The 20,295-nt window shown below is 32.6% G+C and overlaps 2 protein-coding genes across 6 annotated transcripts; one reads left to right on the forward strand and one right to left on the reverse strand.

Moving 5' to 3' along the window:
• Positions 1–1,997: 1,997 nt before the first annotated feature.
• Positions 1,998–7,976, forward strand: LOC111714552 (uncharacterized). 5 transcript variants are annotated; one of them, XM_023489687.1, is made up of 9 exons: positions 1,998–2,036; positions 2,683–2,743; positions 3,784–4,339; positions 4,410–4,600; positions 4,673–4,844; positions 5,022–5,102; positions 5,263–5,349; positions 6,772–6,969; positions 7,562–7,976. In XM_023489687.1, exons 3-9 carry the CDS (start codon positions 4,226–4,228, stop codon positions 7,571–7,573), a joined length of 855 nt encoding a protein of 284 aa, XP_023345455.1. In that variant the 5' UTR covers positions 1,998–2,036; positions 2,683–2,743; positions 3,784–4,225; the 3' UTR covers positions 7,574–7,976. The 5 variants fall into 5 exon arrangements, with proteins under 5 accessions (XP_023345455.1, XP_023345454.1, XP_023345453.1 ...); XM_023489686.1 differs by having other exon boundaries at positions 1,999–2,036; positions 3,784–4,342; positions 4,413–4,600; XM_023489685.1 differs by having other exon boundaries at positions 2,002–2,036; positions 3,784–4,303; positions 4,359–4,600.
• A 1,628-nt stretch (positions 7,977–9,604) lies between these two features.
• Positions 9,605–19,365, reverse strand: LOC111714554 (phosphatidylinositol 4-phosphate 5-kinase 2). Its single transcript, XM_023489689.1, has 8 exons — positions 19,246–19,365; positions 18,316–18,418; positions 17,869–17,936; positions 17,703–17,744; positions 14,700–14,726; positions 12,920–12,995; positions 11,080–11,139; positions 9,605–9,769 (listed from the first exon to the last, which is right to left on the reverse strand). The coding sequence occupies exons 1-8, from the start codon at positions 19,266–19,268 to the stop codon at positions 9,701–9,703; spliced, it is 468 nt and encodes a 155-aa protein (XP_023345457.1). The 5' UTR covers positions 19,269–19,365; the 3' UTR covers positions 9,605–9,700.
• Between the last annotated feature and the right edge of the window lie 930 nt (positions 19,366–20,295).

Here is a 20,295-nt window from a genome sequence, read left to right on the forward strand (position 1 = left end):
ATCATGATTGTGGACCATCTTTTATCAAATCAATAGAAAAAAATACCAAGATTTTTCTTAGGCGCTTCGTGCATCTTTTTTTAATTGAATTTCTAACTATTTTATTGTTTTCGACTTCAAGAAAGTCAGTCATCCTTAATCTATCCTCTCAAAAAAACTGGTATATATGTTACTTTTCATGAGTATTACAATACATATACAATTTAAGGTTACACACAACCTTAGAACCTAAGGAGAATAACAAGAAATGTAAAAAGGATTATAGCGGACTATTAAGACTTTTGCAGACTATGAGAGGAAAACAGGGATAAGGACTTCGACAGAAAAACTATTATGGATTATGGACAGACGATCGAAATATATTCAATTTACTGGTGCAGGAACTACTTAGGACTGCACAGACCTCTGATTAAGGGACTATATAGTGGACAAATATGACTAGTGGATGAATTCAAAAAAAAAACTGTTGTAGACTACAATAGGTGGACACTAGAAGAACAACAAATTTTCGGCGATTCGTGCACATGTTTGATTAATTTACTTATGTCGTTCATTTTAAACCTGTAGGATGTATATTTTTTAAACAGAAAAACAAGCCATCATGGATATTATAAGAATTTGGTATATTATTAAGCACAGAGCCAACCCTTCAAGAACTAAAAACTTATGTTTTTTTACTACAAATCCTGAAAAACAGCCTTTTTTCAAAAACAATTTTGGAAGGGGGGCTAGCCCATGAAGGGGTAGTTTTGAGTAGCCCCCCCCCCCTGGCTATCATAATATTCATAACCACCGAAAACAGCTATATATTGATTACAATATTTTAGTGAAATAATATTGGGTTTACTACTTATTGAATTGCAATTTAAAAACGCCTATGCATTGTAGATTTCAGGGGTTGGGACAGTATTTTCCCTGTTGAAAAACATCGAACTTTTTCTCGAAGGAAATCGATTGTACAGGGTGTCCTAAAGGACATAGGAATTTAGAGACGAATTAGATATCGTCTTTGTTATGAATTAGCATTGTAATACCTAATTTCAAAAGCCATAATATTATTATGTCTGCTAGAGCTTATTTTATGAAAAGGGTGAAAGACTGTAAAGATGTGTCTATAAAGTCTCCGCAAGATGTACAGTGAAGACGGACAAGTTTACTCTGTTTGTATGCTGCAATTTTCTTGTTTTACTAAGTACAACCGTATGCAGTCAAAACATAAACAAACAAAATGTGAACATAGCAGACGAAACTCTTACAGATTACAGCTTTCTCAATAGGTATCACTATACTCAAAGAATTATTTGAAAAGACGATATCGAATTCGTCACTGAATTCTCATGTTTATTGGGACACCCTGTATATATTTATTTTGATGTAGATGATTGTTGACCATAGAGAATAGAATATATAGAGAGGAATTTACTAGAAAAAAGTGTAAAACGGCCATTTTGTTGTACTGTTTCCATACTGCAGGTGTACTTCACATATTTATACTATATAACCTGTTGGGCCCTGGAATATTATTTTATAGAAAATCTAAAATTATTGTTAAAAGAAAACTAAATTATGAAATAGGCTGGTTTCATAATTGACCAATGATCATTTCACATAGACTCTATGCCTTCAACTTTACAAACGATGATTTTCCGTTATAACTATAAATTAAATGATGTTTTTATTCACCTAATTCATTATAAAGTTTATTTAACAGTTTGAAAAATTCGAAATTGAAATGGATAGTATAGGCAACATACTGTATTAATGTACTCTACTGCATATAATTTGTGAACATTTACATGATTTGTACACTTTGAACCCCCTTTCAGGCTGAAACAATTCATACCGAGAGATTCTTTTAATTCCTCTCTATTTATTCTATTCTCTATGTTGTTGACCCTGTAGTTTTAAATTTCTGCAGTACGAAGTGTACTGCACAGAAAACAAGTTTGAAATCACAATAAAAGCTAATTTTTCTCACTTCTTAAAATTGTAAAATCAGTTGATCCAACTCATCCAAGTGTAGAGTTTAGTCTTAGGTCTGAGCCCAAAACTTAAGACAAGGTATCGTTATGAAAACCAGTTTTGAAACCCGGGTTTCAAGAATGGGGTTATGGGCAGTTTTGTGGATATCAATATTTTGATATGAAATGTTTTTTATTTAATTTCTTCATATACTCCATTTTTTAAAATCTCTTTAATCAAAATCTACACAAATGTTAAGACCCCAAAAAGGAAACTCGGGAGTTTCGTTCTACGATACTCTTTTAAATTTCGGGCTCAGAGGTAAGATATGTTTGTTTATATTTATCAAATCGTTATTTTGTTTTCTGTGGTTTGAACATCGTGTTTTTCTGTGTTTTATTCTGCTTAATAAGCTACTGTTTGGTTTACATTAAATCCACGGTGCCTGATGGAGATCCTTTAAGAATATAATTAGTAAGAAATAAAAATCGTTATTTGAAATTGTCAACATTCGTTTATTTTTTATGTTTTTTATGATAGTTATGAAAAACGATTGATCCAAATAGTTCTGTTTATTTTCTTTTTTATTTGAATTTTGGTCAAATTAATGTATATTATACAATTACAGAGCGTCCCGAAATTTGTAGTTTATAGCTTTAAACGATCCAATATCATTTGGAAATCCCTGTGTTGTAGACATCTTTTACCTTGATTATTTAGTATGTTGCTACTGTTCTGGATGTTGGGAACAGTCACAGGAGGAATACTCAAGATGAATGTGGTTAGATTTTATACTATTGATTAATTTAAATAACAGACAGGACACTGGATGTTGTCTTTTCGATATTAAGGGATTTTTTGTTCTCAATAACCCTGAGGCAGAAGCCCAAAGGAGTTACACGAAGTCGACGTAGAATTACAAGACCGCGAAAGCCTTTTCTACGCCAACTATCCCTAACTGTTTTGTTATTGTTATTCTGAATGAAAAACCCCTTGATCTTGAAAAGACGACATCTAGTGTTCTATCTGTTATTTTAATTAATCTTTGGATTGAAATTTGTTTATCATAAATATGCCAGTACTCAGACAACTTCTTTTCAATTTTCTACCACAGAAAAATTTACATCATGATTTAATTATTCAAGATACAAATTGAACCTTTCATTTAGACAGGAATTGAGTCTTTGCCACAAATCCCTATTTTATATTTGATGTGTTTTTTTTTAATTTGTAACCTTTGATGTTTCTATAAGGTCTACGACATTGGGCTTTAAAGATTAGTAAACCAGAGTTTATGAGAAACTATTGACAGTGGATATTGAATTCAGTTACTGAATTCAATACTATTGCCAGTGGATATTGAATTCAGTTACTGAATTCAATACTATTGACAGTGGATATTGAATTCAGTTACGGAATTCAATACTATTGACAGTGGATATTGAATTCAGTTACTGAATTCAATACTATTGACAGTGGATATTGAATTCAGTTACTGAATTCAAGTGCTTTCTTAAAAGTTTGATTTTCCCCCACTATCATGATTTCCTAATATATACAGTGCAGTGGTAAGCGATTATATTTAAACAATGAAGACGACTTCGGATTTAAATTTTGATGTAATCAAGCTTTTGAACAGCATAGTTTGTTGATTAAAAAAGCTTTTCTTTGACTACTTGTAAACTTGTAATTCGAGAAAAGCTTGTAAACAATCCACTTAAATAAAAAAATTGTATTGATAAAATCGCCTACCACTGTACTTATGGTGTTTGACACGTTTTAGCTATTGTTGTTAACTAATTGTTTTTTTTGAATTTTTAGGGATTGCCAGAGATCAGTGATGGATACTATACTATTAAAAAGCGTATGCATGAGGTTCATTGAGAGATGGATCCTTCTCTAAAAACGCTACAACGCAGTACGCTAGCTCTGGATGGTACTCGACAGACTTTGCACTTTATGCAACGGCAACAGCACCTTGAAGGAAGGTCTTGTGCTCTTCCTTGATTGGGATTTCGAACCCGTGGATGATGGATCCCAGGATCTCCAGCAGGTCAGCCACACCGTTGTGTCTCTCAGTCTCTTAAAGCTGTAGAAATATTGTTGATCTCTTCCCTGATATAGGCCCGGAGTCCTAAAAATTTCCTGTGTTCGGTGTAAACTGGTTTTCAGGAAATCACGCTCTCTGATAAAAATCATAAAAGACCTGAGGCCGAATATAAAGAACTTGAGCCACAGCTTAAATATAGATGCCATTTCAAATATGCAAAAATATTTGCAAAATTACAAGGAGCCCAGTTACAAGGAGATTGATGCCAGCTACAAGGAGCCCAGCTACAAGGAACCTAGCTACAAGGAGATTGATGCCAGCTACAAGGAGATTGATGCCAGCTAAGGAGCCCAGCTACAAGGAGATTGATGCCAGCTACAAGGAGCCCAGTTACAAGGAACCTAGCTACAAGGAGATTGATGCCAGCTACAAGGAGCCCAGCTACAAGGAGATTGATGCCAGCTACAAGGAGATTTATGCCAGCTACAAGGAGCCCAGCTACATGGATTCCAGTTACAAAGATGCCCCAAAGCCAGATCTTCTTTATCGTCGGGCTGAGGCTGATGGATATTATGGATATGCGGCTAGGTATGACTTTGATTTCCATTAATTTCTAATGTTAAGATATATATATCTAAATATTCAATTTTTCTATTTTAGAGGCCAACCTAAGTATTCTGCTGAATCTTCCTACAAACCTGGTACAAGGAAAGTTTCTCATCCCATGGAAGTTACTGGGTATAAAGGATATAAAGATGTTTTTGTAAGCAAAGATGTGATTACTCCGATTGAATCTAAGACTATGGATTTAATAGTAGTTGACTCTTACAAGGTGAGTAACATATATTAATAAAGTAGTATTCTGTCTTTTTGGATGTCCAATAACAACTCATGAACTCCTTGATTTGTCTTAAATTTTGATTGGGATACTTGTTCTTAACTTAGCCCAAATTCTAGTTTTAGGGGTATAATCTTTTAAAGCATGAATAGTTCCCAACATGATTTTTAGACTTCCCGTTCTGAAGATGCTTGTGTAGACTATAAGTATCATGTTCTGTCTGCTATTGAACTGTTGGATGTTAATAATGAGGTAAGCAGTTTTTCATTTAAATTTTTAGCATTTCCTTCTCGAAATATTTCTATTTTTGGCAGACTTACCTTTTTGGTTTAGTTAATCTTTTGTTTAAGCCAATGTATTTTAGTTATGTTTACCTTTCATAAGGTTGCGTTATTAGAATTATTTCTCCTAGACCTGTAAGGACCAGTACAGGGATTTAAGAACCGGAGTAGCTGATAGAACTCTTTTTGATTATTGTCTTGAATCTATCTTTGTCAAGGTGAGATACTTATTTTGAATGTATAGCTTAGTTACATATTTTTCTTGTTACCATTGCCAGTGCTGTCAATTTGTTTTTGATATTATTATATATGAAAGAAAAATAAATCAATGCATTACACTTGTCTTATGATATTCAACGAGTGGGTTTTTCTTACAGTTTATTATTTACAAAATACAAACTTAAAGAGGTTGATACTATACTAATCAAAATATTATGAATTGAAGCAGTTTCAGAGTGATGGGGAATCTTCAAGGGAACCTCAGGTTAAGGGAGCTGACGATCAACTGATTCTATTCCCCCAGATTTCGCTCCACCATCAACTAGCATTTTAACCCTAGTACCCCGTGGGCTGGCCGACTAGCCCACCAGCCCCCGGGTTTCTGGAATAACGGAACTTGGCGCTTGGCTTCGATTTCTCCGCGTGGCTTGGGTTATTTATAGAATTCACATGCAAACTCAACTAAATCCGTTAGCACATAGATTCAGCCTCCTTATAAACAGTCTCATCAATTTTTAAGACAGGGCTGACTTTGAAGTGTCGCAACGCCCTAAGCTTAAATTTTACCGCTCTAACTCACTTATGCTTTTCTGTAGCCCTTTACATGTACATTTTAGCACTGTAAAGCACTTGTTGTTAGATGTGGTTTTCTAAAAGTTATTGGCAAAATTCTCAACGATTTTTGCTTGAGAGCGTGAGACCATTAAATCGCAGTGTTAGGATTCAAAATAGGATTCAAAAGTCCAACCGAAGGGTGAAAGGGGGGGGCATGATACTCCTAGGTAGCTATGATCTCAGCGATCTAAAAAATCCTTGAATTGCCGATCGTAAAAGATCAACAAAATCGCCCATTGTTACAATATACTTAACCCTATTCCTGCTGGGGGGGGGGGGCCAATTTGACCCCCCCCCTGTAGTTTTTTTTACATAACTCAGAAAATTTCAACAGCCTCAGACCAATAATTTTTGACTTTTCTTACATACCCAAAGCCCTCCCTTTAGGCCTAAAACCGGGCTTTAATACTAACTGCCTGAGTCCTCAGGCACACTGCCTGAATGACTGCTTTTGCCTGTACCAAACTAAATCTTTGTTTTGACCCACTTTCACTTGTCAGATTTTAAAAAAAATTAGCTTTTTGGAAAGCCTTTGACATAAGGAAACGGATTGCACAAGTTTTGCGAAAAAAAAATTGCAAATTTTTTGCAAACAACCTGTCAAAGGAAATTTGCACATTTTTAGTTTCTTGATTAAAAATCAGGTTATTTAAAATTTTGCAAATATTTTTGCATATTTGAAATGGCATCTATATTTGAGCTGCGGCTCAAGTTCTTTATATTCGGCCTCAGGTCTTGTATGATTTTTATCAGAGAGCGTGATTTCCTGAAAACCAGTTAACACCGAATATACAGGAAATTTTTAGGACTCCGGCCTATATCAGGGAAGAGATCAACAATATTTCTACAGCTTTACGAGACTGAGACACAACGGTGTGGCTGACCTGCTGGAGATCCTGGGATCCATCATCCACGGGTTCGAAATCCCACTCAAGGAAGAGCACAAGACCTTCTCTACTTCTCTACTTTTTATTTATAGAAAGTATTTTTATTTTATGTACAGGGTTTCCGACAAATGAGACTGTAAAGACGACCTAAAACTCTAAAAATATGACTTATTGAAGCTTGATTTTTGGTTTCGGCATTCAATCATTTACCATACATACAGGGTGTCCCAAAAAGCATGGGAATTCAGTGACGAATTCGATATCGTCTTTGTTATGAATTAATATTGTAATACCTAATTTCAAAAGCCATAATATCATTATTTATTTTATGAAAATGGTGAAAGACTCCAAAGATGTGTTTATAATGTATCTGCAAGTCTTCAAGATGAACAGTGAAGACGGACAAGTTTACTCTGTTTGTATACTGCAATTTTCTTGTTTTACTAAGTACAACCTATTGCAGTCAAAACGACAAACAAAATGTGAACATAGCAGACGAAACTCTTACAGATTATAGCTTTCTCAGTAGGTATTACTATACTAAATCAAAGAATTATCTAAAAAGACGATATTGAATTCGTCACTGAATTCCCATGTTTATTGGGACACCCTGTATAAGCTAGTTCTGGCCTACAAGCCTACAATTATTAAACAATGGACCGAAGAATTTCCGTACAATCGTCTGTTTGGGTAACCCTGACTTCTAAAGTTGAAAGTTTGAGCACTCGAAGCGTTTTTAGTTACCTATTATTTAAAGATTGTAATGTTGATTCACAAAGGTACCCTTGAAATCATAATACTGTGAAAGCTAAGCATATATTCATCAAGTATCGTATGAAATTGAGAAGTTTATCCTGAAGCGACTGCATTCTATTTTGCCGAATTTTATTTGGTGTCTCATAATTATATGAACCATTATTTTGCTCTCTTTCTTTAAGGATCAGTAAGCACAATTTTATTTTACCTTAATGCAATGCGGCAACTTATGTACAACTGTACAATTGTACTCTCAACGATACTTAATAAATATGGAATAGATTTTAATCCATTTTTCCACAGTAGGTATCCCTCAGTGATTTGCGCATTTCGTGCTCTTAAGAAACAAATAAATTATTAGAAAAGAAGATAATCGTTTTTCTTTTATTAGGATGCTAGAGCTAAAGCACACTTTATTTCTTTTCAGATTGTAATTATATCATGGTTGTTACTTGTAGGTAAAAAGTCTGTACAAAAAATCTTATAAAATCACGAAACCTCTCCAGTGTATTCCAATGTGTGTGTGAGAATGGAGGGAGGCTGAAAGATATTCTCTTATTGCCGCGTAGACCATGATGCAGAGATTTATTTTTAATATGCTGAGGAGAGAACAGGATGTATTTTTTTCTGGCGTAATTCAATACAAAAAGGAGCTGGATTAATGTTTTGCAATAAGTTGCTTATTCATTTCACTTAAATTGACTGATAAATTTAATTCAAATAAGAGTTAATCTGATTGAATGTTAGAAGAGGCTGATAGATTCAATATAATAAACTGATCTTCAGTCTAAGCTGATAAGTTCAATATAAAAAGCTGATATGGTTTAATTTAAAAAGGAGCTGATATGCAATATAAGTAGAAGCTGAATTCAATACATAATAAGCTGATATTTAGTATAAGGAAGTAGCTGATAAGTTCAATATAAAAAAGCTAACATAATTTATTTTAAATAGGAGCTGATATTTAATACTAAGAGTAGCTGATAAGTTCAATATAAAAAGCTGGCATAATAAAAAAATAAGCTGATATTCAATATTAAAAGTAGCTGATAAACTTAACACAAGAAGTTGTTAGAGAAATATTCAACTGAACAATTTCATTATTGCGTTGTTACAACTTTATGACCTCGTAGCTCCTCTAGTTGATTTAACAGAAATATATGAGTTTATAAAATTTATCCAGTTACGACTAAGAAATTCAAAATACTTACGAAAGCTCTTCAATAATAGGAGTTATGAGTGAAAACATGATAGATATCAAGGTACTAATGCAAGGAACGTTAATTGCGGTTGTGTATACTCTGCGTACATATTGAAACCAGTTCTCTCTGGGCGAAATTTGTAAACAAGAATAGATGCAACAGTGTTCGTTTAGTATCCGAAGAGGTTAAAAGCTTTTAATTTTGACAGTTTTGAAAATTCCCATAATAGTTTATTTTTCTGAAAATGGGTTCCGCCAGGCTGTGACATCCGCCTTGTGTTTACTTTTCCGCCCAAAGACAGTACAGTACACTGCAGTACAAAAAACACCTCTGAAATAACTTTCCTTGCATTAGTATCAATACGACTTTTGACTTCAATTTTGATTTATATAAAGCTATTTAACAGCATTGATACACATAAACTTTGAAATCAAGATGTCAATTATAAAAGGCTCTCCTTTAAAAAAAGCTTGCAAACGATCAAAACTTAAATAAAAAAGTCGTCTTCATTGTATGATATAATCGCTTACTAATATACATTGTTTTTAAACCTTTTACTTGGAGAACTGTTAGGAAGATTTCGTCGTTTTTAGCTTGAGACTAATTTTCTCAAACTGATGATGGTTCATATTACCCTTTAGCCTATACCCCCTTTCATTTTTTCGCGAACACTCCCTTTAAGTGAAATAGGAATTTTAATGTATTTGTATATCGTGTTAGACTAGCTTTTTATCATTTTGAAACAGACATTATGATTTAATCTTTTAACCTGACTTAATTATTTTTTTTACGTGTTTACATGACAAATAATATGGATTTATTTCATGAATCGATTATGTGGATTTTTCAAAGATAAATTTAAAATTAACACAATTTAATAGTTTGTTCTTTTATGTAGATTTCTCCTTGGTTACAGTGAAGTTTACCAGTTTTCCCTCCTTATAGTTTTCTGTACGAACCTGAAAATATGAAACATTTTACGTGTTTTTAATGTTTTAAAATCTTTAATCTAATTAAAAATGTGTTAGATATCATTGTTGTTATGACTCAAAAAGTGTTTATTTCTGTGAGTTTCTCCATTGTGCTCCTTACAAGTCACTTCGACAGAGAACCCCCAAATAAAAATAAACAGTTTGAAGAAACAAAACCATGAATATCTATTTCATACTATCATACAACACTGTATATGTAAATCGGGCATTGACATCTTTGCATGGAGGGTCGCTGGAAAATACGCTTACAGTCCCTTTTATATGAACGGTGAACATAATTTCAAGGATATCTTCATTCATCTAGATTCACAATGGTACCCTCCAAGCTTTATCTGATCAAGTATGAACTAGAAAAAACTTTGTCTGATCATGCATCAACTAGATATCATCTAGATTCACAATGGCACCTTAAAGCTGTGTCTGATCAAGTATGACTTGGGAAATTTTTGCTTCAGAACAAATGGAGAAATTATTAGAAATAAGACCTTTTCAAGTTAGAAAAACGACGCTAGTTTCAACATTATTGGCTGTAATGGTACCATTGACCGGCTGTAATGACACCATTGACCGGCTGTAATGACTCCATTGACCGGCTGTAATGACACCATTGACCGGCTATAATGACTCCATTGACCGGCTGTAATGACACCATTGACCGGCTATAATGACACCATTGACCGGCTGTAATGGCACCATTGACCGGCTGTAATGACACCATTGACCGGCTATAATGACACCATTGAGCAGCTGTAATGGCACCATTGACCGGCTGTAATGACACTATTGACCGGCTGTAATGACACTATTCACCGGCTATAATGACACCATTGACCGGCTATAATGACACCATTGACCGGCTATAATGACACCATTGACCGGCTGTAATGGCACCATTGACCGGCTGTAATGACACCATTGACCGGCTGTAATAACACTATTGACCAGCTGTAATGGCACTATTCACCGGCTATAATGACACTATTGACCGGCTATAATGACACCATTGACCGGCTGTAATGGCACCAATGACCGGCTGTAATGACACCATTGACCGGCTGTAATGACACTATTGACCGGCTGTAATGGCACTATTCACCGGCTATAAAGACACCATTGACCGGCTGTAATGGCACCTTTATAAAGGGATTTAATTTCAATTTTTATTTTTTTTAAACGTGAATGAGAAATCCTTATTTAGGGATTGGTTTATTTCATTTTGAGATTGAATCGAGATTATGTTCACATACAGTTCCATTAATAAGAGTTCTTAAACCCACCTCTCCATCAATCTTTACGAGTTCTCCTTTGCCGTGCCTGTTCCCGTTCTCATAAGGTCCCTGAACAGTTGTATTGATATATTGGCCTACCACTGTATGGTCCAGTTTCTTAGTTTAAAGGCCTACCACTGTATAGCTCAGTTTCTTAGTTTATATGCCTACCACTGTATAACTAATTTTCTTAGTATACAGGCCTATCACTTTATATAGCCCAGTTTTTTTTTAGAAAAAATGAACTTTTGAAAAAAGTATAATTTTTTTATGAAACGCATCATTTAGTTGTACTTTATCATTATTACTCGCTATAGTCACTTCCTCATGAATTTCTTAATGAACGTGCTATAAAGTAATCATCGTGCTATAATGTACTATAAAGTTTTGATTGGTTCCCGGATTTTCTCTAAAAAATTTAGGATATTTCCAAAATATTTTTTTCAATTAAAATGAAAATAAAATTGAAATCAACTTTATATTTTGACTTCTGCTTTGTTTCAAAGCTTATTTGATCTAGAAACACCCATTGAAAGAAGACAAGTACACAAACGTTTCATAAAATTACCTATAACACTATTATTTTGGCGCGACGATAAAGCTCGGGAAAAAATTAAATCTAAAAAGGCTTGAACCTTCTTGATGAAGAGAAAATTTCTGTCCAAAAACTTTATAACACTGCGAACCAAAATAACAGTATTATAAATAGTTATACTAATCGATCAAACGATCCAATTGAAAGCCTGAAACAAACAAATCGCTCAATAACAAATGATGAAGAAATGAATTGAAGAAATAAATTAACGCGCCTATGAAGGAAGTGACGTAAATTTAAAATTTAAATTTAAATGTATATTTCATTGAAAGCCGGAAAGTGATGAATCGCAATTTAGGTTAGGATGCATGTAGCATATTCTGGATGCAGATAAAATAAAGAATTTTCCGATTAAAACTTTTCTTCAGTTGATAAAAAGTTTTCATATAATGAGGAAGATAAAAGACCTATCTGATAGAGATCAGACCCAGACAATGAGTGAAAGAAAATAGGAGAAGTTTGAACACAGTAGACACATTTCGTCAATTTAAAAGTGTTCGCGAAAAAGGGGGTATAGGCTTAATGCGATAAAAAAGCGCTTTTGATCGCTACTAATCTTACTTCTATCTGTTGCGTCTAAAAGGAGAAAATTTTTAACAACGACTAATACCGAAGACCGTAGTGTCCATACAAATTCAGAAAGATGCAACAATCAACTCGGATCGTAAACAAATCAATTTAATTTCAAACAAATCATTCAGATATTACAAACAATAGTTATCGATTATTTTTCGACGCATTCGTAAATAGTTAATATTTCATAATATTTTGTATTTTTCATGATCTGAGAGTTACGTTTGAAAACATTTATTCCTGTTTCGAGGATTTTTGATAATGAAGACGACATTTTCATATTTTCCAGGAATGTTTGAAAATCCAGCGCCAGCGAAAATTATTAAAAAAAAATCAAAAATATTATGAAATATTAAGCGCTTTTTTTCGCATTAAGCCTGTACCCCCTTTCATTTTTCGCGAACACTACCTTTAAGTTTTGTCAACTTTGGTTGATTAGTCCAAAATTTGGTTTGGTGTGCCATACCTTCAACCGTTTTTATACAATATGCATACATTTGAGCTGGGAACTTTTATATTGGTTACTCGCTTTTTCTTGATATCTATTGTGAGCACTTCTAATTTGAGGAAGATAACTAATTTACCGTGCATTGATATCGCTATCCACAATATGAGAGTTTCAGCTTTGGTCAATTTACATTTTGTAATATTTATATTTGGTCAATCTTATGGGTATCTTACCGTAAACACATCTCCATTAGGGTAGGAAAATTTTCCTGTTCCTTGTTTTAATCCCTTCTCCCAGTCACCTTCATACCTTAGCAAAAATAATATTAAATTATTAAAGTATTGTTAACATTTTTATTTAATGTTTATAGATCATAGCATTTTCTTTTCTACAGGGTGTCCCACAAACATGGGAGTTCAGTGACGAATTGGATATCGTCTTTGTTATGAATTAGCATTGTAATACCTAATTTCAAAAGCCATAATATTATTATGTCTGATAGAGTTTATTTTATGAAAATGGTAAAAGACTGTAAAGATGTGTTTATAATGTCTCCGCAAGATAAACAGTGAATACGGACAAGTTTACTCTGTTTGTATACTGCAATTTTCTTGTTTTATTAAGTACAACCGTATGCAGTCAAAACATAAACAAACAAAATGTGAACATAGCAGACGAAACTCTTACAGATTACAGCTTTCTCAGTTNTAGATTGTAAATTTGGAAAATATTCATCAAAATTTGAGTAATGAAAGAAGAAATTTGAAATATGAAAGAAGAACTTTGTTGCCTGATGCTAAAGACCAAAATTGCATTTTTTAGAGTGTATATATATATATATATATATATATATATACCTCATTCCGAATTCATTCATAAAATGTAAAAGATTTCTAGGAAATTTTGTTTATTATTCTTTCTACGTGAGCATTCAAGTCAGCAAGTATAAGCAAACAAAAACTTATCTTAAAAATAAAAAAATGAATAATAAAAATGTCGAAAAAAAACCTTTTGATTACGACCGTTATTTTCTGAGAAAATGTGTTTGTAAATTTTGAATACCCTGTCCACAAACCACAAGATTTATTTTGGAAAAAAATCATCTTTTATTTAGAATTTCATTACATTAAACTTTGGATCTATTTTAAATTTTGAATCATGTAAATTCTTATTTTAAGGGGACTGTTCAGGTAAAATGAAAGGTGGTATAGGCCAAAGCCTAAATATTTTAGGAGTTGATCATGGCCAATTTTAGTTCTATCTGATGTCCCTGTCTCGTGAAATTGATATAAAACTGTGTCAAAGTTATACCAAAACTTATTAATGTGATGGGGTATAAGAATCAAAGTATTAAACCTATAATTTTATCAAATAATGGAACAAATCTGAAAATAAGGATGACCCAGAGATGCCTAAAAATTTTAGGTAAGGTCCTATAATATTTGAATACAATATTCATTAAATTTTAATATATGTAATTTAAAATATAATTTTTACGTCTGTATTATGTGACAAAAATGTCCACCAATGGCAGTGCAGTATATGGTCACATGGCTCCGTCGCACATATCAAATATATATATGTATAACTTTAACACAGTTTTTATCAATTTTTCAAGATCTAGATCAAAAAGAACTAATATTGGTCGCGATCAACTTTTAAAATATTTAGGCTTCAGCCTAAACCCCCTTTATTTTACCTAAACAGTTCCTTCAAAGATTCAAAGTTAGTATCAAAAGCTATCAAAGGTCGTTATGGAAAAAAGTTCTGTTTAAAAAAATATGTCACTTTTAATAATGATTATTTTAGTTGCGCATACCATGTTACTTGTACATGCAAAGATATTGTGTTACTTGTACATAAACAAGTATTCGGGAAAAATTTATCACTTACAAAAAAGTAAATTGTGAGATAATGACCAAAAATTTTTCCCAAGTTAAATTAGAATTTTAGCTTTTTTCCAAATACTTTTTAAAATGTATTTTTTGTCCATGCTGAAAATGTGATACAAACCTTCCTATTTCTTCAATACTTTCAGCGCTGAAATTAAAAATATGTATGTTCATGTGTTTATATGTGCATGTTTATTTCATGTTTATATGTCTAATTGTCTATATACATAATCTAATGTCTATATGTTAAGATATGTACAAAATAATTCATGTCGATGATTAAGCACAGCGTGTTCCACGATAAATGGCAGTTGCAAGACAACTTGAATGTCGCATCTGACATTGAATTTATTTGTGACATTTAATCGTCAACCTATATTTGGAATGTATGGTTCATGTAGCAAAATTTCAAAATGTGGTCGGCCTTTTTTGTTCTGTTAATATTACCTGAGATACTAAGAATTTCGTTTACATTTTAATTTTATTAAATGAACCGAAAACTGGTCGAAATCTGACCGGTAATATTTAAAGCACAAAAAGGCAGACCAAAATTTGGAAATGCTAAATTTAGGAGTGTTTTGTGATTATTATACTTTTAAGATTAGTTTAAGGAATAAATGTCGAAATTATGTTAAAGATCATAGACGTCCTTCAAATCGTCTTGCTTGGGACACACTGTACATGTGTTATGTTTATTAGTGTGAACTAAATTTAATAAAAGTCTGCGACTTCGATATTCTCGACTTCAACTTAAACATTTCAAAAATATGATAGTAATTCAACGCATTTTTAAAACTTTTTTTGGTTTATTATGATTTTAATTGTATCCAGTAAGCCAAAGACAACATTGATTTTAGTTCAAAGCTTTGTCATTAATTGCACGGCACTTAATGGTACTGTACTGTACTGTACCGTACTTCACTATACTGTACTGTACTTCACTGTACTGTACTGTACTGTACTGTACTGTACTGTACTGTACTGTACTGTACTGTACTGTACTGTACTGTACTGTACTGTACTGTACTGTACTGTACTGTACTGTACTGTACTGTACTGTACTGTACTGTACTGTACTGCACTGTACTGTACTGTACTGCACTGTACTGTACTGTACTGTGCTGTACTGTACTGTACTTTTAGATCTATACGTTCAGAGGAAAGTGAAATTGCTCAGAAATAACAACAAAAAAATTATCTTTTCCATTTTTTTAGTTTCCCGCGTAAAAATGTTTGTAAAACGTGGGTGCCAACATTTTGTCTAAACCATTAAAAAAATTTAACATTTCTTGTTGTAAATTCGTCATTATCAACAGATTTTGACCTTGTAATTTTTAACAGAAATCCGAATGTCTAACAAATTAAATATTTATCATTATCATTTGCTTTTTAGTCTGGCACCCTATTTGATTTTTAAAGAACACTGATAGAAATTTGAAGAACATTTAAAATATCTAAGACGCAATTAGTTTAAAGTTTTTAATCATATTTTCTCATTATGATATTTTAAATATAGATTTATTTTTGAGAATCAATCTTTCTTTCAAGAGATTTAAGATTTAAAATTTATTTTATTTTAAAACATTCAGAAGTTTGAACTTTTGTTTGATAATCTGCGGATTAATTTTTTTTTTTATCCCGTTGTGGGTTGATTCACTGCAGGGATAACGCTTATTAAGTAACGAATTCAATTTAAAATTCGGTGATGGTGATGGACCAAACCTCTGTAGAGTAAAAGAGAAGATGTTAGTTCCACATTTATTGAATTCAATTGTGCCCTTATTAGAATCGAGATCAAGCGTTAAAAATTAACAATATTGCACAAAATTAACAATACTCTACACAAAATTAAGGATACTCTACACAAAATTAAGGATACTCTACACAAAATTAACGATACTCTACACAAAATTAACAATACTCTACACAAAATTAACGATACTCTACACAAAATTAACGATACTCTACACAAAATTAACGATACTCTACACAAAATTAAGGATACTCTACACAAAATTAAGGATACTCTACACAAATTAACGATACTCTACACAAAATTAACGATATTCTAAACAAAATTAACAATAATGTACACAAAATTAACGATACTCTACACAAAATTAACGATACTCTACACAAAATTAACGATACTAAACACAAAATTAACGATACTCTACACAAAATTAACGATACTCTACACAAAATTAACGATACTAGTTTAAGGGCATGGAGGGGGGTCTTGATGTGAACTTTATAAAGAATAAACATGTTTTTCTGTCTGCATTTATACATTTACAGAGTTGACAGAACTTTCTAAAAATATTTAAAATTACTTGAATTAAAGGAGTTGAGTCTTTGCCACAAACTAGAATATTTCCCCCTTTGCAGCCTGATGGTGTAAGTCTTTGATATTTCATCTTGATATTTAATCGAATAAAAATCATATTTTGAAATATCTATGGTCATCAACACAGGGTTCCAAAGATAGAGAAATTAGAAAATCAGAGTTTGTGGCAAAGACTCAATTCCTTTATCTGATCCGTATAAAAACGGTTGAACTGAACAGATCCTAATTTGTTTAGAACATGGTATGGTTTACGAATGGATTAGACGAGACAATACGAAATAAGGTGAAATAAATTCTGTGACGTCGTCTTATAGTAACCTTGTATTTCCGGATACTGAATTGATTTGTTTCAAATTTTTTACAAAAAGATTGATTCTTAAACTGTGACGTAGATATTTATGATACGACTAAATAGGTCATTTGTTGTCTTGGTGCTCGAAATTGAAATGTAACGCAATTTTATGTGATTCTCTACATAAAAAGTACCATCAAGGATTTTTTCAGTTATCTTAGAAATGTTAGTCCGGCATTTTTATTTAATGTTGATGGAGGAAAACGTTGTTGAATTTGTTTCAATTTCTATGACACACTTCTTACATGGAGAATCGCTAAGAATTTCCGGACAGTCCTTTTTGTTTGTATTCATTACCGGGTGGAAAATAAGAAACATTTTTCCATCCCATAACATGACAGGGTTAGTAAATGTTTTTTTTTGTCTAGGAATATGGTCAAGCTTTTGGCGTTGAAATATTCCAAAATGTCGTCTTTTGTCCGTACTTTTCCTTTAGTTCTTTCCACACATAGATGCCTTTACCATGCCTACATTCATTCATTCATTCATTACTTCAGTTTGGGATATAATAATAATAATAATAATAATGATAATAATAATAAAATAATAATATTAATAATAATAATCATAATAATAATAAATGAATTATTCCTAAGCCCATTCTTCCAGTTTCCTTCGTAATAATCACCATTAGTGAAACTATATTTTCCGAACCCAGCCTGAAAAAAATAAAACAGAATAAAAAACAGTTTTAAAACGTTTTCGTCAATTTTTTAATACACGTTCGTGTGTTTTGCTACTTAATTCAATCTTCATTTACAGATTAAAAACAAAATTAATTATAAATTAGTGCTTTAATTATTAAGTAAATTTCTGTATCGAAAAGTAGTAAAATGGTCATTAACAAATTCACAATTGAATCGGGAATATTCTTAGCAATCAATGCTGAAGCCACCCAAAAAAATTCCACCCTATCTCCCTGATTTATATGATATGATAAAAGTTTTCATAGTACCCTTCTCAATGGTTGAATTATGTCACTTTTTATATAGTAGTACCACTAAAAATCACTACACTAATTACAAATATTTTTATTACCTTTAAATCTGCTTGATATTCTCCTTCGTAAACTCCACCGGTTGCTTTACTTATATATTTTCCCTTTCCACTTCTCATTCCATCCTCCCATTCCCCATCATACCTTTACAAAACAGAATTTATAAAAATATAATTATTTATTCCTTTTCGACCAATAATTTCATCATTCCTTTTCGACTAATAATTTCATCATTCCTTTTCGACCAACTATTTCATCATTCCTTTTCGACTAATAATTTCATCATTCCTTTTCGACCAATAATTTCATCATTCCTTTTTGACCAATAATTTCATCATTCATTTCGACCAATAATTTCATCATTCCTTTTCGACTAATAATTTCATCATTCCTTGGGAATGAATTTAGAGAGGTAAGGGTTCCAAAGTTAGTCTCTTATCCTGGAGCTTCCATACGTGTCTCCGGTATAAAACTGGAGTGGTTGCTTAACTAGAGAAACAGAAAAATCAGAAACAAATTACCACTTTAAATAAAAATGATTTTTAGCCTATGTTACCACCGGGATACCTATGGGTTCCCTCAAAAAATTACATATCAAACTGAAGTAAATTGCGTGTCAGATTGAAATCGCATGCATCTATTGAGAAGAACAAAACTGTTTGGAATCGCTAATATATGTAACTAGATATTTTTTTATTTGAAGATATAATATAGTACAGTAAACTTTTTGATAATAGTTAGAATAATATATAACACATAGTGACGCCATTCAGCTTCCATTTTCATGACCCTAACATAAATATTTAAAATGAAACATCTTTAAATAATTTGAATAAGCTATTACATGTAGACATGTTTAATATGAAGTCCGATAAAAATTGTTTTTGTCAAAGTTTCACAAATGAGAGGTCTACACCATCAGGTTGCAAAGATATTTGGATTAGAAAATTTAAGTTTGATGGATTTTTTACCTGTCGCCATTCTGCCATCTCATTAACCCAACACCATGGGCAGCTTTATTCTTCCATTCTCCTTCATAGATAAGTCTTCCATTCTCATCATCCCCCCTACACAATATATTATTAACCCTACATCATGGGCAGCTTTATTCTTCCATTCTCATCATCCCCCCTACACAATATATCATTAACCCTACACCATGGGCAGCTTTATTCTTCCATTCTCATCATCCCCCCTACACAACATATAATTAACCCTATACCATGGGCAGCTTTATTATTCTATTCTCCTCATCCCCCTTACACAATATATTATTAACCCTACATCATGGGCAGCTTTTTCTTTCATTTTCATAATCTCCCTACACAATATATCATTAACCCAACACCATGGGCAGCTTTATTCTTCCATTCTCATCATCCCCCTTACACATTATATCATTAACCCAACACCATGGGCAGCTTTTTCTTTCATTTTCATAATCTCCCTACACAATATATCATTAACCCAACACCATGGGCAGCTTTATTCTTCCATTCTCATCATCCCCCTTACACATTATATCATTAACCCAACACCATGGGCAGCTTTATTCTTCCATTCTCCTTCATAGATAAGTCTTCCATTCTCATCATCCCCCCTACACAATATATCATTAACCCTACATTATGGGCAGCTTTATTCTTCCATTCTCATCATCCTCCCTACACATTATATCATTAACCCTACATTATAGGCAGCCTTATTTTTCCATTCTCATCATCCCCCCTACACAATATATCATTAACCCTACATTATGGGCAGCTTTATTCTTCCATTCTCATCATCCTCCCTACACAATATATCATTAACCCTACATCATGGGCAGCTTTATTATTCTATTCTCCTCATCCCCCCTACACAATATAGCATTAACCTTATATTATGGGCAGTTTTATTCTTCCATTGTCATCATCCCCCCTACATAATATATCATAAACCTTACATCATAGGCGGCTTTATTCCTCCATAAAAAAGTATTTTTGAAAAAAAAGTGTTAAAATGTGACATAATTCAACATA

The sequence above is a fragment of the Eurytemora carolleeae genome, unplaced genomic scaffold (assembly GCF_000591075.1).
Source record: "Eurytemora carolleeae unplaced genomic scaffold, Eaff_2.0 scaffold1577, whole genome shotgun sequence".
Classification (NCBI taxonomy): domain Eukaryota; kingdom Metazoa; phylum Arthropoda; class Copepoda; order Calanoida; family Temoridae; genus Eurytemora; species Eurytemora carolleeae.